The sequence below is a fragment of the Ischnura elegans genome, chromosome 8, assembly GCF_921293095.1.
Source record: "Ischnura elegans chromosome 8, ioIscEleg1.1, whole genome shotgun sequence".
NCBI classification, from domain to species: Eukaryota; Metazoa; Arthropoda; class Insecta; order Odonata; family Coenagrionidae; genus Ischnura; species Ischnura elegans.
Window position 1 is genome coordinate 114,627,842 of NC_060253.1, and position 18,304 is coordinate 114,646,145.

Sequence of the window (18,304 nt, forward strand, 5' to 3'; positions counted from 1 at the left end):
TTCGTTTTATTTACAGATTTCACAATATTTTGCGTTATTTCGTTTTATTTTGTAATATCGCATTTCGTGAATTTAAAGGATCTCTATCTATAAGTAATATCAACCAAATTACATAAAGTGGATTAAACTTAAAAATTTCTCTCAGCTCTGAGGGGTTTTATCCCCCAACCCTTTTATCCCCCCCCCCCCCCACCCCCCTTCGCTCGGCCACTGCACTGGATGATTCCTAGGAGGAAGGAAGTTAACACACAGCAACGGTGAGGGTAAATAAACTAAAGTGGTTGTCTCACAATGATTTTTGTCAGGGAATTAATTGAACTGTTCCAGGGTTGCAATAAGGCCTTAATATGTAGAAAAGAAACCTTAACTGTGTCTCAATCAATCAGAGATTCAACCTGAAGTTCACTTTTGATAGGTGAGGATAGAGCCCACCCCAATCTTAGCCACAGGTGTGTTAGTGTCAACATTTAACCGTAGCAGGTTACTTTTCCTTTTTTCACCTTGAACTTAAAGAGGATTTAAAAAAAATATCTTTATTGGATTGATTAATATAGCTACCAACGATATGTCAAGTAAAAATCCTCAGGAAACCATCAACTATATTAGCATATAATTTGGTGTACAAATCTATTCAATAAAATGTCTTGCTTCAAATGAATGAAAACTGCAATAAAAAACGAATTACCACATGACACAAAAAAAGAGAAGTAGGTGTATGAGGTGATCAAATAAATTGCTAGAATGAGGATTAGCAGCAAAGTACTAAACAAGCAAATAAAATATTCAAGGAAAGGATGAAAGACAGACACAAATAAACCGAGAAAAAATAAGTATGAAAGAGATTGAGGGATAGATTATCATACAAACTTGAGCAGGGCAGAAAAATTGATCTGATGACAAACCAATTATAAACAAGAAATAGACTTACCTCTGAAATACAACTTGAAAACGCTACCGAGGATTCATCATTACTTTTGACTCAAATCTTTGGTACCTTTTTGAATACAAAAAGGGCAGTGAAAATAGATACATACATATAATAGAGGAAAGGGGCAATTGCTGGGTGAGATGGCACTCTGGATGGAGTTGGTGCAAGGGGTGGTGTGTGAGGCTAGGTTGGAGTGACACAGGGGCAGGGGTGGGTGGGTGGTGACGGAGTGCAGTGCAGATGGTCGCGTGACGCACGCGCCGAGGGCAAAATAAAAGTGCTTCACACAGGAAGAGGAGTATCCCATTCTTTCAATTGAGTATTCGCACAGCGTGTGTTGCACAGACATATTTGCATTCACTCTACATGCATCCTCAGGTATCCCAAGCATCCACAGGCACCACCTCCGAATTTAAAGATCATATGTAAAAACTTTGGAAGCATAGTAACCCATATGATAGCAAAAAATATAATAATTCAGAAAAAACATTACCGATTTTTAAAGAACAAAAATGTTGTTTCTTCATGAATGCATCCATATTTTGTTTAATTTGCAATTATTTAACTATATTTCATGATTTGAGCACTAAAGTTTGGGGTGAGAGTCTCAATTAATGACAAAATCTGTTTATTTGGTGAACACATTCCCATAAAAACGAGCTGTTACATCATGTTCGCCCACCTATTAAGTCACATTATAGCCTATAAGTCAAGGTTTATACCTCATAAACTAACCCATGAATGCCACAGTCTATTTTCTTCTCCTGCATTGATATTTAAATAACAGTGAATTCTCTGTGGTGACTAATTTAGGTACTTATAATGCCTTTAACTGTAATTACGCGCAATATCCCATAAGATATCTTGAGAGCATGCTAGCCTTACGGCAATGCGGAAGTAACAAGCAATGAGATAACACTGAGCTAACTTAATTGTAGAAAGTATGAGAATGCTGAGACGCACTCCTTCGAAAATAGATCAGGCCCCTTCCTTTTCTCTCTAATAACAATATACTCACCTAACCACTCAAACGCATTGATGCTTCTTGCATTCAACCTTGATTTTTGTCTTTTAACCCCTCCCCTCAAGTTTTTCCCACACATTTCCCTGACTGGCATGAACCCTGATATACAGATTTTATAGAACAATACAGCAAGGCACACAAAGAAAAGAAGTTAAGCATTAGTAAGAGAAAAAAAGTCAAGTCATCGCAACACTGTGCCACTCAGATAGGGCAGTTATTTTGTATTTCTGAATGAAGATTACCACATTCAGCAAGCTGCTGGATCTTCAAATGGTTATGCAGACATGGATTAATTACGCAGGCCTTTAGGGGAGGATTAGGTGATAGGGAGGTCACGCCCTCCCTATCACCTAATCTCATGTGGGGGTGGGGGGACATGTATCAAGTAATTTTTTTTCCACAAGAAATAGTGTAAAAAGTTATTCTAGACTATGCTTTTAGTAATGTTAAATACTAGTCTTAACTAATCTTAAATAAAAATAATAAAACAATACGCTTTTTTTCATAAACCCAACACAACAAAGCATAGATTAATGTGTTTACACTGAAAAAATGCATTTTGAACAATGTCACGTGAGATGAGAGGGCAGAGTGACCCAAACACCGTCGACTCACCCTAACGCTTAATTCTCCTACAACTACTACTATGAGATTAGAGGGAGGGGATCGAGCCAAACCTCACTATATCTCACTAGGGGAGCAGAGGGCAGGGTCCAATAATCCCAAAACACCTCACGTAATTGATGGGCTATATTGTATTGTAGCGATGGCGAGGTGGAAATGAACTGATCCTGAGGAAGTGAGCCATTAGGTACTTGTGGACAGTACAAGCAGTCACTTATTGGTCTCCCAAACATTAACCTTTCTGTGGCTTAATCATTGATGTCATCCCAATTTGAGCCCAATAGCTACAGAAGAAGCCCCCAGGGTGGCAACAATCATCATTGTCCCAATGCAGCCAGCCCTTCAAACACTTCTCATCTCACATCTCATTCTGAGTTTCTCCCTGACCACAAACTCATTTCTCTGCCATTTTAATCACTTCCTGCTTTTTTTCCCTCTCCACATGATAATTACCAAAAATAATGAATAAATCTACTCGGAGCAATCTATCCTGAGGTGGCTGTCGTATTCCTTGCCTCGTTTCCATTCCCATCCAAAGTCAGCGCTTCCTTTTCGTTCCCAACCTCCCAACCCCTGCAACGTAAGGTAAGACATGCTGTGAAAGGGATCTTGCCATGCACCCGATCCAATAACAGAAGCGTTGACGAGAGGGACGACGGCTCCTTGGGACAGTCGGCATGGGTACGCAAATGAAGTAACAATTAAAGTGCCACTCTTCTGACATGTTAGTTCTTCCTTTTTCTGCGCGACTTTCCCCATACTCCTTTGGACGAGAGAGCCATGGCGACTTACAGTATACAAATATTCTCAAAGGAGCCTATGAATACATATTGGAACAAATTAACTCACCGAAATGTTTGCTTGGAGATGACATCACTAAAACGAACAATTTTCTTCACTTTTTCTTCTTCCTCATCCTCCTCATCTTCATCATATTCCTCTGCCTCTTCCTTAACACTCTCTCCCAATGGGAATCGGTTGATGTCCGTAAGTGATGAATTGACAGAAGACAAGTGCTGAGTAGAGCCAATCCAGCTATACTCCTCCCCACCACTCGACTCGGACAAACTCCTCCCCAGGCAATCCCTTCGAGACCTCTTCAATATCCCCTTCACTTGCTTTGACGTCATCTATAATAATAATAATAAAAGTAATTTATTCTTCACAGGCCTAACAACAGTGTAGGTATCAGATTCGTCAGTAGAGAAAATACAAAATAATTTGTCGAGCACAATGAAAATATATCCAGGCTCACAAAGGTGCACATCAGTCACAAAAAAATTATTCCATTTAAACTGCCATGAATCGGTAAGATATTTTCTCCACCCCCAGCCTCTTTTCTCCCCAAACTTAAATGCCTCCCGATCTGTCCAACCACCACCTGTACTTCGACCAGCATCATTTACCTTCTTCACTGTGACTTCTGCCTGCTTTCTATGCAAGCCCATGCACCACCCTCCCTAACCTCAGAATAAATAATTATCCTTCCTCCCGCTGTCCATCATCCCCCCACACATTTGTCTTTCTTTGTCCCACCACTTGCTCTTCAATGATTGTTTCAGTCATTGCATCCCCCTCCCTCCCCCACTGACTCTGACCTCAACCCCCACACCCTTGAATTGGCATGCATGTAACACACATTAGGGTTGAATCTGCTTACGCCCATCTCCTCTTCCCTCTCTCCCTTGCTCCTGCTTCCAGTCATTCGGTAAACATTGAGAAAGAGGCCAAAGGCTTTGAAAGCTACAGAAACTATTTTTCATGTGTGAGTTTTCCTTTTACAAGTTTTTTTTATTTAGTGCTAGTGACTTACTTACTATTGTATTATTAAATATATATATGTAAATACACATATGCACTATATAGAAGCCATATACAATTTATAATTTATTTATATACAATATTAGAGATGGGTCGATTAGCAGATTTCTCGAACTCGAATATCGAATTCGAATATTAAATCATTGCTCAAATATTGGAATACCTTGAATTTCGAATAAAGTGGAACCTCGATCTATCCTCGATCATCGATTTTCTAATGAGTATAGTGCCAGATGAGCAGATGAATTCGGATTGCTAATAGGAAGAAACAAAATACTCTGAGAAGACATCGCTTCGTTAGCAACTCTGACAAGTGAGACTTGTTGCATAACTTGTAAATTGTAACCTGATGCCCCGTTTTTGATGCCGAGAAGCTCACAATCAGCTGTGAGGATATCAGATCTGCCAGAAATCACCATCGTATTATTCTAACTATTTCCTTGCTTAAAATGCTTAAATAACATTAGAAATACGTCGCGTTTGGTATCATTCTTTTTTGAATTACGTGCACATTACTAATATTTCTATCTAATAAAAGTATAATTCCAATTGCCGAAATTCATTGTTAGACACCTTTTGGGCTAGTAGGTGATTCATAGGCTGAAAAAATTCAGTGGGCGAGAATCGGAGAGGCATGAAACACGATTCTATTGTTCTCGTGTAACTTGATATTTTATTTGAAGCTAATTGTAAGGTCTTCATAATACGATCCCTGCACGAGCTGGGACCTTTTTTTTTGTTTCGGAGAAGAGGAAAGCTTCAGAGGGGGGGAGGCGAGTGCTGAATGGAGGGGGATAGCGGATCTTAGAAAATGCACTAATGTAACTATCCCACAGCTCTCAGCTTCTCCATATAGTATTTCAATCTCCTGGGGAAGATTCAAACTGTCTGTCATTATTATCAACAAATAACACCTTGTAAACACTTCGTCTCATTTTTGTCAAATGATGGATGCGGGAAAGCTATACGATAGGACCGCGATCTTCAAACGATCAATGCGGGAAAACGATACTTCGGGGAAGGATGGATGCGGGAAAAAATTACAATGTCTTTATGGGACTTAATTTGGGACCAGGAGCAGCGAACGATGAAAGCGGAAAAACGATCAATGCGGGAACGATAGACTTGGTTGCCTATGCAGCAGGAAACACAAGATTTTGGCGAGTAATTATGATTTCCTTTAAAGGATTCAAACAGGAATTTAGCTGATTAATGGAATATTTTAATTTTATGGAAACAATTGGGCATATAGTTGATTCAACTAACGTCTCTTTCAAATATTCTAAAGGGACACAACACCTCGCGAAAAAATGATTGCATGCCATCTCGGCATTTACACTGCTACAATGGATTTCTGTCTGATGTATACATTCTTATCTACCAAACGCCATTTCAGTGGCATGCCCATCTGATACTTGGCTTCATCCAACTTCTTATTTTCAACAGGTAGCTCGCTTTCCCCACTCTTGCTGTCAAGTGCTAGCGGACAATCCGAGGCGTTTTGCAAAATACATGTGCTTCCCTACCGGATTTTCTTCAATTATTTTCAGTCCATCTATGGAAGTTCTCACGAAATAAGCAGATGAATTCGAATTGCTAGCAGGGAGAAACCAAATATCTTAAGAAAATATCCCTTTGTCTGTGACTGTGACAATAGAGATTTATAGCACAACTCATAAATTGTAACTTGATATATGCTTTCCGAAAAAAATACTGCATCAACTTCCGAGAAGCTCAGCTGTGAGGATATCGAGTTTTGCCAGAATTCTAAGTCTCCGTAGTATTTTGATATTTATTTCATTGCGTAAAATGCTTAAATAAAGTAAGAAATACATCGCCTTTGGTCTCATTCTTTTTAAAATTACACCCACATTACTAATAATTCAACACAATAAAGGTGTAATATCAATTGCGGAAAGTCATTATTAGATACCTTTGGGACCAATAGATGACTCATGCAGCAGTTGACCTCCAGAAATGGGGAACTTTGAAGCAGGTAGGCAGAAAAAGGTCAGTGGTGGAGAAAGAGGGAAGGGTGAAACACGATTCTATTATTCTCCAGTAACTTGATATTTTCTTTTGAAGCTTTTTATTTATTGTCTTTGTAATACGAACCCTGCCTGTGCTGGCGTCTTTTGTTTGATTTTTATTTTTTTTTTTTTTTTTTGAGCTCCAGGAACTTGGAAAGGAATTATGTGATACAAGTAAGTTCTATTATTTTGAGTCTCAAATTTTTTACTCTAATATTTTTTTATTGTTAACAAAGATTTTTTATGTTGATTGACAAGAAATAAAACTAACTTTAAATCATGCAATTAAAATTCAGGAGATTTTAATTTTAGAAAGAAGTGCTCCTCCTATTGTGGCAATCTTTCAGCTGCAGATGAGGGGAAGGCACCCTCAGCATGTTTAATACTTTTGATTGAAAATATAACAGACAAATATTTAATCAATATATAGAGCATATTAAATCGGAACAAGATCACCAGGATTAACATTTTCTGCAGTATGCTTATTTTGAAACGTGGCAAGAAACCTATCTCGCCATATAATAGATTCACGGGGGTATTGAAATTATCAACTATGGCATATTCTCCCTGTAATCATAAAACTTTAAAATGATTCAAGAGATTAGGGATTCATGTAATGCATAAAATGCTTTTGAATTCCTATCTCCCGGAACAGAAGCCTGGCACGAAAAAACTGAGCTTGGACTCATTCAAGTTGTCTATAATAGATACCTTTGCCAAAGGCCAAACCGGAAGAAATTAGCCTTTATCACAGGGTCCCTCCTTATGATTAATTCCGAAGAATTTCGAAAAGAGGAACAAGAGAAGGTCCAACAACAACGCAGGCAGTGTTCAAAGATTGGGAGTAAGACCCTTGTCACCACCTTCTGCACCAATTGCCCTGCAGAACCTGGCCTCAAGCGTGCTTCCAAGATCATCACTCATGATCCCTCTCCACTGTCATCGTAAAATTGTACAATACCGTGTTTCATTTATATTTTTAATTATTTGTAATTTAAATTGTTAACACTTAAATTATTTTAAATATGGTAAATATTTAAGAATCCACTGTTGATAAATATTGTATATCGTTACATATTTTAATTTCATGCAGTTTATAAACATGAAAAATTAAAAAATGCCAAATAATAAACTAAGAAAATGCCTGCATGCATAACCTGTAACCTTATAAATCAACTCCATTTATAAAAAATGTGAAATACTTTGGAAAAAAAAAAAGACTTCAAAAAGTTGCCATGGGCGATTTGCAAAAAAAATACTGCGAGCACCTATACTGGGCAAAAAAAATCTTAAATAACTTAAAAATTTTGGTGCGTAAAGACTTATTTCGATAATATTCTTATAAAATGTAACACTTCTAAGTCTAAATGACGAAAAATAAAATTTGGATCTGGGCAAAGTGAACATTTGTACCTTTGGGCTGAAATTGTTGAAAAGTGGTGAAAAGTGGTGGGTGGGTGCCTGGGTTAGTGCAAGGGATGACATGTTCCCTAGGGTAATTAAATTTGCATTATTTGAGACCATTTTTAAATTGGAAAGATAGGAGGGATTCGTTCCCGGTAACATAGGTGTTTGGTAACGAATTTCCGATAAGAAAACCATATTAAAGTTACTTGATCAGGCTAAGCAGCACTGGGATGTTTCCGCAATGAAGGACTTTTCACTACAGCAAAATTTGGAAATTCCACTGTTACATACGGGAGATTTGTGCAGATTTTTACAACTTTAAAATAATTTTTTCTGTTCCTAATATTTTTTGTTTTCTATTGAAACTGCTATTAATTGTTAGATGTAGGCGTAAACTACTTTCAAGTGATAGCTTTGGCCTTAACCCTTTGTTGTAACTGTTACAAGAGAAAAAGTGCCTGTTACGTACGGGACAAGCTGGGTCAACCACTTGTTTGGCTCATGTTATGAAAAATGGTACTTCAGCTCAATTAGGATTTTCACAATGCTGTGCGATTTTTTTGCAAATACCTTATAAAGCATGCTTCAAGTAAATATGTTCAACATTATTTAACAAAACATTTTCAACTAAGTTACAGTTTTTTTATCTTTTGTTTTGTACAGGACAAGGGTGTTACACTGTACACTACAAGTTAAAAGTTATTGAAAATATGTAGAGTTAACATGGTCAAAAACACATTTATCTAATACAGTTCATAAGCATATTACAATAAAAGAAGAGAATATGTTTATAAACATTATTCTCATGATCATTTAACTTGTTCTAACTTAGCTTAATTATAATATAATTAAGCTATCAAAATATTATGTATGTTCAAAAATATTTCTACTAAGTATAGTGTTAACAAAAGAGACAATGGGAATGATACCAGAGTTCATATTTTAGCATCACTAAGGTTAAATTTACATATTGTTTAGTTTTCACCACTGTAGGAGGAGAAATAAGGCAACTGCAGATTCTAGCATAACCAAACACTTAATTGAGAACAACTATCTCAGTGATTTCACACCTGAGGTCTACCATACAGTGAGAAAAAAGAAATTGAGTTCCTCCCTCCCTGCCTTGGAGAATGTACGTGAGATAAACAGTCGTGTCTGACCACTTCACTCATCTTCCAGCCTCCTTCCCTCTTTGCACACCTCAAATTTCACTTTTTCTCCTGCTTATTACACTGCATACTTTCAGCCTTCAACACCCACTCCTCCTCTGCTAGTACTTCATAGTCTTTACCCTTGAACGGCTAGCGTGGGCACAGCTGCAATCGTCTACAGAATTGCGTATAAATTCCGACCCAAACATTATAAAACATGCCGTCTTCGCCAAAAATGATTACAATGTATCACTTTATTTGATTCGTGTGCTTACGGCCAGCATTTATACCAGCAGTTGACTGTGGCAGGATATGTATTCTTACTCACTCTGTTCGAGGAGGCAAAAGAGGAAAAATGGCAAAGTGTCTTCAGTAAATGCGATTTTTTCCCTTTTATTTTTGATAATTGGATATGCATTTAATCTTATCCTAACAATGAATGTTGTCAACTTCGGTTTCTTTTGCCAGCCTTTTTGTGATTTCTTTCGTGTGAGACAAGCAATTTGAATTTATTTTTGGGTGATCCCATATGGGCACGCTAGCCAGCAGCCGGGGGTGTCTTTTTTGGCGGGTGTCCTTCGCTACAAACGTCGTTTTTGGGTCTGTTATCAAATTATTTCGATGTAAAACGCTAAGTATTTTGTCAACCTTTCATTTTATTCTTATGTCATCGAATTTTAACGAATTAAGTATTTTTTGCTGTATTTTTTGTACTATTTCTATTAATTTTTAGTACAAAAAATACACTTTATTCTATTGCACACTTTTATTCATAGTTCTTGCGTTTTACTTTGTTCAACTATCTAGTATGAAGAATGGTAGGGTTATTTTCTACCACTGGTATACATAGCCAACAATCAAGGGCATGGTGGAAGGGGAAAGGATGTTTGATAAATACAATGGTGAAGCTCATAGTGAAGCGCTTTGTACCGCATATAATACTTTGAAATAATAAAAAGTAGATTGAACCTTGGTCACATCGACCACATTGAACTCGTGGCCAAATTTTCCAAATAAGTCCAATCCCTGGTCGTAAGTCGCTGGGAGACAATCAAGGCGAAAGATAACAAGCAACCATTACAAGCTCTGTCAGTTTCAGTCTTGAACGGGATAGAGGAGACAGCAAAATGACCATGGCGTACGCATAGGCATGAGATGAAGTGTCATCCGTTAAGAATATATTCCTCGAAATGAATTTCGCTGCATTTCCCGGTAAATCCCTTGTTGAGGTTTCCAAAATGCTCACTACGGAAGAAATTTATTTTTCTCTGTTCTATTCTTTTCTATTCTGAGTGGTTATTGCTGTCTGCAGGAAGAGTATTTTTGGGAGAGTGACGATGACATCCAAAACACACTATGGTGTATAATGCCATTCGCAAGGTTGCAAAATATAATAAGGGTTTATCACTGTGCAAATAATAATCACCAAGATAACAGAGGCAAAATGTGCACACTTAGGCCATTCATAAATATGATCAAGCATGTTTGTTCGGAAAACTATGAGCCAACCCCCGAGCTAAAATACGATGAATCCATGATAAAATATTTTGGCAATCGTGGCTGCAAACAGTTCATACTGGGTGAACCTTTAAGTTTCGGCTTTAAAGTATGGTGCTTGAATACTCCTCAATATTACTTGGTGGACTTCAGCATACAGCAGGGACTGAATGTTGAAGAAAAAAATAACTACCATAAATTCGTAGGTAAATGCTCTTCCTATTTGCTTATCATGTTGGACAATTAACTACAGCAAGCAATAAATCTTACCTTTTCCATTTATTTTGACAATTTGTTTTCTAGCCTTCCTCTCATAAGTCAGTCAAAATCTCAAGGATATGAGGGTACTGGAACAGTTCTGAGAAAAAGAACATCCAAAAGTAGTACCCATTGATCGAAAAAACAGCTATCTAAGCAGTGCAGCTGCTCCCATACTTTCGCACGGGAGAAGAACGACAATATTTTTGTTGTGAGATAGAATGACTATTCGGTGATGACAGCCAAGTCATCTTGCCAATAAGTACACCTATTCACAAAGGTCACGAGATTCCCGCGTGTTACCTCAAAAATGGTACAAATTAGGCAGCCAGCAGTGGTATCTAGCTACAATATTTAGTTGGGCGGAACTGATCTCACGGATCAAAATATCAACAGGTACAGGAATGTCATCAGAAGAAAAAAATGGTGATGGTCCACATGAAACTATCTTCCTCCTTGATGCTTCAGTTGTTGTAAATGCCTGGATCTGCATGGAAAATTCTGGTTCAAATATACCGCAGTAAGCCTTTAGGCGAGAGATTGCACAAGTGTTTTTGTAACGAAGATGTACCTTTCCCAGACCTGGTGGTCGTGTTTAACATTCCCTATCGAGTGCAACCAATCATAGAAAGTCTGATGATATAAAGTATGATGGCAGTGATAACCAATTTGCCCCGTTTGATAGATGCCGATGTTCTTATGAAGAATATTCTTCCCGCGCGTGCCCAGAATGTGCTAGGTGCGACGTAGGTCTTTGGCTTCAATGAAATTCTGACTGTCATACTCGGCAATCAAAAACCCAATTTATAGTATTCAAAGACTCAACCAGCAATGTTAATTTTGTTAATAAACTCATTGATAACATGTTTTTTCATTCAATAACTGTTTTCAAAACTGAGGTTTTATACCGTTAAGTTCCTTGGACAGCTAAAAAAATGTTTAAACCGAAAAAATAAATATTAATGATTTGAAATCACTTCAAATTGCCTAATAAAAGAAGTATTATAGGTAAATATAAAAATATATAGTGTATCACGCAATAGAAATGAGAATTATGAAGGTACGAGCGATTTTTCTGCAGAATGCAGACCGGTGGCCGGAGCGGGCCACCGGTCTGCATTCTGCAGAAAATGGCCAGATGATGATACGCTGTATCGAAACCGGTCGCAATATATTATACTTTGTGAAACAGCTAAGTGTTTTCTTAACCTTTGTGCATGATATAAACCTAATTTCTTGCCAACCAATGCTAAACCCCCAACCTCGCTGAAAAATTCATGAGTGCCCTGAGCACAATTTTTAGTTTTCACTGCCGTAGACCTTGACTTTTTTGGCGTAAATGTGAATATGGCTTCATTTTCTCCTTCAGAGTTAACTCTTATTTTCATGTAGTAATAAATTTACATAATAAATGCATTTTTACGTATATTGCACATTATTTGGTGTAATGTCCCATACGTAACATTTCATATGGGACAGAGAGAAACTGAACATTAGCTTTCATTAGTTTTTTTTACATTGACATAATAATCATTTAATTTCACACAAAAGCTGTATAGAAAATCGTTAGGGTAGCTGCCTGTCTAGAAATTTGCTGAAAAAATATAAATTTATATATTTCACATTAAGTACAGAACAATGAAATAATTTTTTGAAACATTGTTTTAACATTATGTAAACAGAAAATAAAAATAACTTTGCGATAAAAGATCTTATATGTTAATATATATTTTGATATTATAATAGCAAAGGCAAATACAAATAGCATTTATTCCAGCATTAGTATGGCAACACAACAATTGAAAAAGGTAATTTTTGAACAGCTAATGGAGAGACAACTTTGAACCAAGATTACCTACGTATTAAACCATACTTAACTGAAATCTTAGTAAATACTTCTTAATATAAGAAGAAAGTCATGCCATAATAAGTTACATTTATAAAAATATTTTTTTTCCAAGAATTACCTATTTTCATGGAATGGTCCAACAGCGCTATTCAAAATTGCACTAAGCCCCAGGCATAGGCGTAGAATGAAGTGAACACACCACTTTTCTTTAAAGACACCTTAATAAGTCAATATTTAAGCGTAAGTAAGCAAACTTATCACCAAATGGGAAGACTTTCATCACAAAACTTTACCTTCATTTAGATATTACACTTAAAGAATGTTATACTCTTACCTCAAACTATCATTGCTTGACTTAAAAAAAAAAAGGTGAATTTTCACTCAAAAGGTTATGGTAACACTTAAAAACTGCCCAATTCCATGAGTTTTAGGAGAATTTCCTTAGTACTACATATATATTATGGTACACTTTAACTTATCAATGCTTTAGAGATGAAAATAAAAAAATTAAATTCTCTCAAATATTTGCAAAAATTTTTTGCAAAATTTCAAGGTCACTAGCTATAAATAAATAATTTAAATGGTCTCTACTCACAGATTCCACACTAGATTCAGACAGGGTTCTTTCTTTGAAAAAATTCCTCTTTTCAGAGGCTGAAAGAACTCTTTCATTGCTGAATTCACCCGGTTCTTTCAGAACAGCACAGCTATCACTCTCATCCCTAGTTCCCCCCTCTTCCTGTAGATCTTCGGACACCGAGGTGAGCGAACTGAACTCAGGGTCACTGAAAGACTACAACACAAGATAACTTAAGCAAAGAAAATAATCCAAACAGAGGAAAGAAATCTGAGAAATATTTCACAAATTACATTTCTCTGGATAGTGAGTGTAGGTAGTACAGAAGGTTTCCACTAGGAATGGTCAGATGAAATACACTGGATCCAAAGTTACGGAAGACATTGAGTCTGGATCCAAAATTTTAAATTAAAGCTTAAGTTGATGCAACACCCCTTCAAACCACAATTTCACTTCGTATTATCATAGAGTAAGTATATATAGAGGGCTCACCACACGTCAAAAAAATCGTACACGTTTTTGGTGTAGTTCTGGAACAATTAACCAGATGGCTAGGAACAATTTTATGCGATTTTTTGAATTTGCTCGTTCCACAAGTCTAAAAATGTATTCTGAAGCAGAAAGGGTTGCTACTTTTAGTGGAGACACTAATTATTCGATTTTGTTTATAACAATTGTCATAAAAAATATTTTCTCGAATTTCGGCTAGTTACTTGACTTTTCTGAGTTTATGTTCCTAATCCATTTTCCGGCAGACTGTTCTTAGTATAAAGTTGAAACTGCAGGAAACGTTTATTGCACATTTTTTTCCATACTGGTAAACTTTAATTTGTCCATAACTCAGTTTCAACGTTGTTATGTGTGTTTATATATCTTTCGGACGAAAAATCTGAAATTTTGCAGGGTAAAAATCAATTGCCTGCTAACTTTCGTATCTTATGATATAGGTCCATATATGCTGCATATGAAATTTGGACAAAACTATACATTTATTTTTTGTGAAAGTATTGTAACTTTATCTCGATTACAAGGGGAGTTAAGAATTTTCAATGGCCGCACCTCGTCAGGCTTTCCTTACTGGCCTGGGTCTGCGCTGAAAGCTCCCGCCTCCCAAGGAGATCGTTATGCCATCAGATGGGTTGGCGAGGTGAGCTGTTGTTTTGACGAGGAAGAGATTTTCCGTGAGGGAAGATTTTTTCGCTTCAAGAGACAATATAAATCTTATTGATGTTCATTGCTTCGTTGAACGATCAACATATCGAATGAAATACATTTCGCATAGTGTGCTTCAGGACTTCAGTTTGGAAATACCTCACTTTGGTGAAGTGTAAATGTTATTTACAACACCAAGTGCCAGAATATCACAATAAAATAGGAATGCCAGATTGGATCTCTACACTGAAAAACAATGCACTGTGTGCCTTTCGCTAACGGTCATAGCCTCTTCACCACAGTTGGTAACTAAACCTTAAAAGTATTTGGTAATGAATTCTTAAGCGCGCCACTGCAAAAGAACACAAAGAGGTATGCATCAGCAGTAGCATTTTTGGGAATAGGGGTGGTCGGTGACCTTGATTTGTTTGCTTGATAGCTGGATGAGCAATGGCCCATTCTGTTACCACGTCGAAAATGAGAAGGTTTCTTTCGGCTCTACCAGGTTTCTACTTCGGGTCTTATGGGGCCGGGGATCATCTGATGCATGGTTTCGTCTTTCCTTGAGACCTTATTCTAATCATAGTTGTGATAATCGTCGTCTCGTCAATAACAAGACGCATTGTTGTTTGAGGAAAGTTTTGTTTTAAGTGTTAGTCAGTTTACATTTAGTTGAGGTTCTTAAAAGTAAAACAAACAGCAGCTGCCATTGGGGCCGGGTTCACTCATTGCTTAAATTCTTGCCGTCATTATATGAATGAATCCCTTCTCCCAGGGGCCGAAAAACGAAATAACCAAAGATACATTTAACGCGGTGAGCATTTACACAGCAATATCGAATGGAGTATTTTTGGCATATTCCGATTGTAAGTTGTTGCGGCACTACAAAAATATGGCTATTCAAAACTATCCGCTCTCCCCTTTTTCGGAATTAAACCTCCTATTATGCAGTTTTGTGGAAGTGCAAGCAAAATTTGCTTCGTAGGCCTCATGGGGAATCCTAATCCGTAGGCTAAAATATTTTATCGCGTTAGAATCTTGAGTTATCCATTCATTAATTGTTATAAAATAAAGCGGAACTTGGTTAGTACGTTCCTCCTTAGTACGTTTTCCTCCTTAGTACGACGATTTCTCTCGGTCCCGGTACCATCGGAACAAAATACAGGTACAAGTATTTGGTTAGTACGTTTGAAAAAATTGCGCTTTCCTGGTTAGTACGCTCAATTGCTAGCCGTGACGCAACCCGCAATTCGTTCTCCAGTATCTTCTTAAGGGTCGTAAAGCTCCGAATTCATGATTTAATTTATTATTACTAGCCATTAACATTCTTGCATTCATTCTACATATCTCTCGTCGACTGTGATTTATCCAAATGCATTTCTCAATTCTTATGGCGTGATGAATATGGCCATTTATCAGGAATGTCTGACTATGCAAAACTGCAGCCAATGAGAAGCCCCAATTTTCCCCACCCCGAGCTCCTCACCTTCTGTTGCCTCTGGAGTGCCCATAGCGCACAAATTTCACGAGTGGGCAATTGTTGCTATTGCACGAGTTATCATGATGAAGAAATGAGTCTTATCCAATTCCAACTTTATCTAAAGCAGTACTGCACGTTCTCCATAAACTCGACGTCAATGCTACGGAGTACGTGCGTATTTGACTACTGCGCTACTGCTGTGGGAGCAGACGATGCTCTGGATCTCCACGCGAAGCTTAGCTTAAAATACTTGATCTCAACACGAAAGCAGATGACATTATACAAATTTTTAAAGTAAATTTCAACTGTATAATATAAAATCTTCTTGTAATTACGTCGTTATCTAATAATCTTGCGTGTTATTAATCGATATATCGATCGATATAACAATCGATATGGCTTTATTCCAGAAGCGAATGTGTACGGCTGTTGCCGTAATTTAAGGTTAATATAATTTTGTCCAAATTTATGATGCTTAAAAACAACCCGTTGACATATTCAGGGTTGTTGTTATATTCTCTGAGTACGCTGTGACAAAAAAGAAATGACTTATCTTTACTTTCTTCTTTCTATAAATATATATAGGATAAATCACGGGAGAAAGACGCCGTTTTCATGTAATTGTCTTCGGGAAATCTATGAAACATTGTGATTTTTATTCACATGGTACTGTTTTTCAATGTAGCGCCCATTTTCTTTATTTTAAAGGTGAAAAGAGTTCAGGAAGGCAATCCTACGAGAACTACCGAGAGTAATTGTAATTATGACGTCGACTTTTCCACAGATTGCAATTACCCCGACTGCTATTTTCTACTTTCTTTGTTAGCACGTTTTCCTGGTTAGTACGTTCATTTTTTGTGGTCCCTTCAGAAACGTACTAAACAAGTTCCACTGTATTTGATTCTATGTATTGTAACCAGCCCGTTCAATGGGTCCTCCCTTCCCCTGATGCCTACGTCCCTAGGAAGTGGTTATTTGCAAGAAATAAAAAAAAATTGGAAAATTTTGAAATCCCAGATGGGTGTTGGGGTTCGCCCACGAGTAAAATACGCTGATGATTCGGATGGAAATGACGGTTAGCCACCTTACAATACAGAAATAACAATTTATTATAGCATCAAAAAAGAATTGTTGAACAATGAAAGGACCAAGTTATAACAACCAAAGAGAAATGAAAAAAAAAATCCCTTTTCCCACACACGAACAGTGTTCACCGTATACGAGGAGAGGGGTCTTCACTGGGGGGGAATGGAGTGCCACTCACTACAACATCGTTGCACTCCTTTTTCTGTCCCCAGTCCTCACCCGCCGCACCTTTTTATGCCGTCCCTAGGGACGGCAGTGTGCGAAAACCAGCCATGGTATCATCCGATTCGATAGCCCGCGAGTTCAAAACAAAGCATACAACATAAAATAAAATGGTTGGTGGCTAACCGTTTCATGGCCCCCCAAAAATAAATATTTGCGAGTCGCTGAAACTCGCGAAGGATTTATTTTTCATAATTGAAATGAGATTATTTACTCTGCCGCCCTCCTATGGTACGGCCTTAGGTTGAAAAAATTGTATACCCCTATGGGTGTACCGTCCTCACAGTTCATTAGCTGAGCCGCATTGACTCCACAAACGCGGCGGACGATATAGTGTCCCGAAAATAGTAAAAAAAAATTGTGGAAGACTCCCGCGTTTGCGTCCGATACTCCAGGTGTTCGAAGCAGTACCCAGTCTCCTTCACCGAACTGGTGAGTCATTTGTTTCTGCGCACCTTTCCTTTTGTTCTGACTTTTCTCTAAGTTCGCTCTGACCAGCGCCCTTGTTTCTTCTGATGAGAGGGAAGCTCCTCCCAGCGACTCCAAAATTTCGCGGAAATCTCTATCGGGTTTCTTATGGTATTGTGCCTCGTACGGGGATACCAAGGTGCTGTCGTGTGGGATTTCATTGAACCACACGTTGATGTGGGGAATCAGCCCGATCCAGGTCCTGTGTTTGTCGTTACAATAGACGCGAAACACCCTGGACAGCTCCCTCATGATCCTTTCCGCCGGGTTGGATTGCGGGTAGCGGATTGATGAGTATATCGCCTGGACTCCCATCTGATCCAACTCCCGTACCCAAAGGGCTGATGTAAATTGTGTGCCGTGATCGCTCAGGATTTTCTCCGGGCGGCCGCATAAAGTAAAATATCTTTCCCGTAATTGGCGGAGACAATTCTGCGTGGTTGGTTTGTTAATAGGGTAGATTTGTACGAATTTGGTGAAAACGTCCACTACTACAAAGATGAATCGATTTTTCAGGCGCGCCCGCGGCAGCGGACCGTATAAGTCAATTGCTACTAACTCCCTTTCCTTCGTCGGCAAAATGCTGTGCCATGGGCCGCCGTAGTGGCAGTTGGGATATTTCGATTTTTGACATATATCACACGCTTTTATTTCGGCTCTTATTTGTTTGCGCATCTTCCCCCAGTAGAAGGCTTCTGTTATGATTGCACATATTTTCCCCGCCCCGAAA

General features: G+C 38.0%; 1 protein-coding gene across 4 annotated transcripts in view; it reads right to left on the reverse strand.

Moving 5' to 3' along the window:
- Window positions 1-18,304, reverse strand: part of LOC124164342 (protein kintoun) — a 103,409-nt gene that overhangs the window by 2,205 nt on the left and 82,900 nt on the right. For 3 of the 4 annotated variants that reach the window (XM_046541622.1, XM_046541626.1, XM_046541625.1), the window contains exons 4-5: window positions 13,185-13,382; window positions 3,426-3,706 (exon numbers count right to left, since the gene is read on the reverse strand). In XM_046541622.1, the coding sequence (XP_046397578.1) occupies window positions 3,426-3,706; window positions 13,185-13,382 (479 nt within the window). The remainder of the gene's footprint in view (window positions 1-3,425; window positions 3,707-13,184; window positions 13,383-18,304) is intronic. The other variant, XM_046541623.1, reaches the window with a different exon arrangement.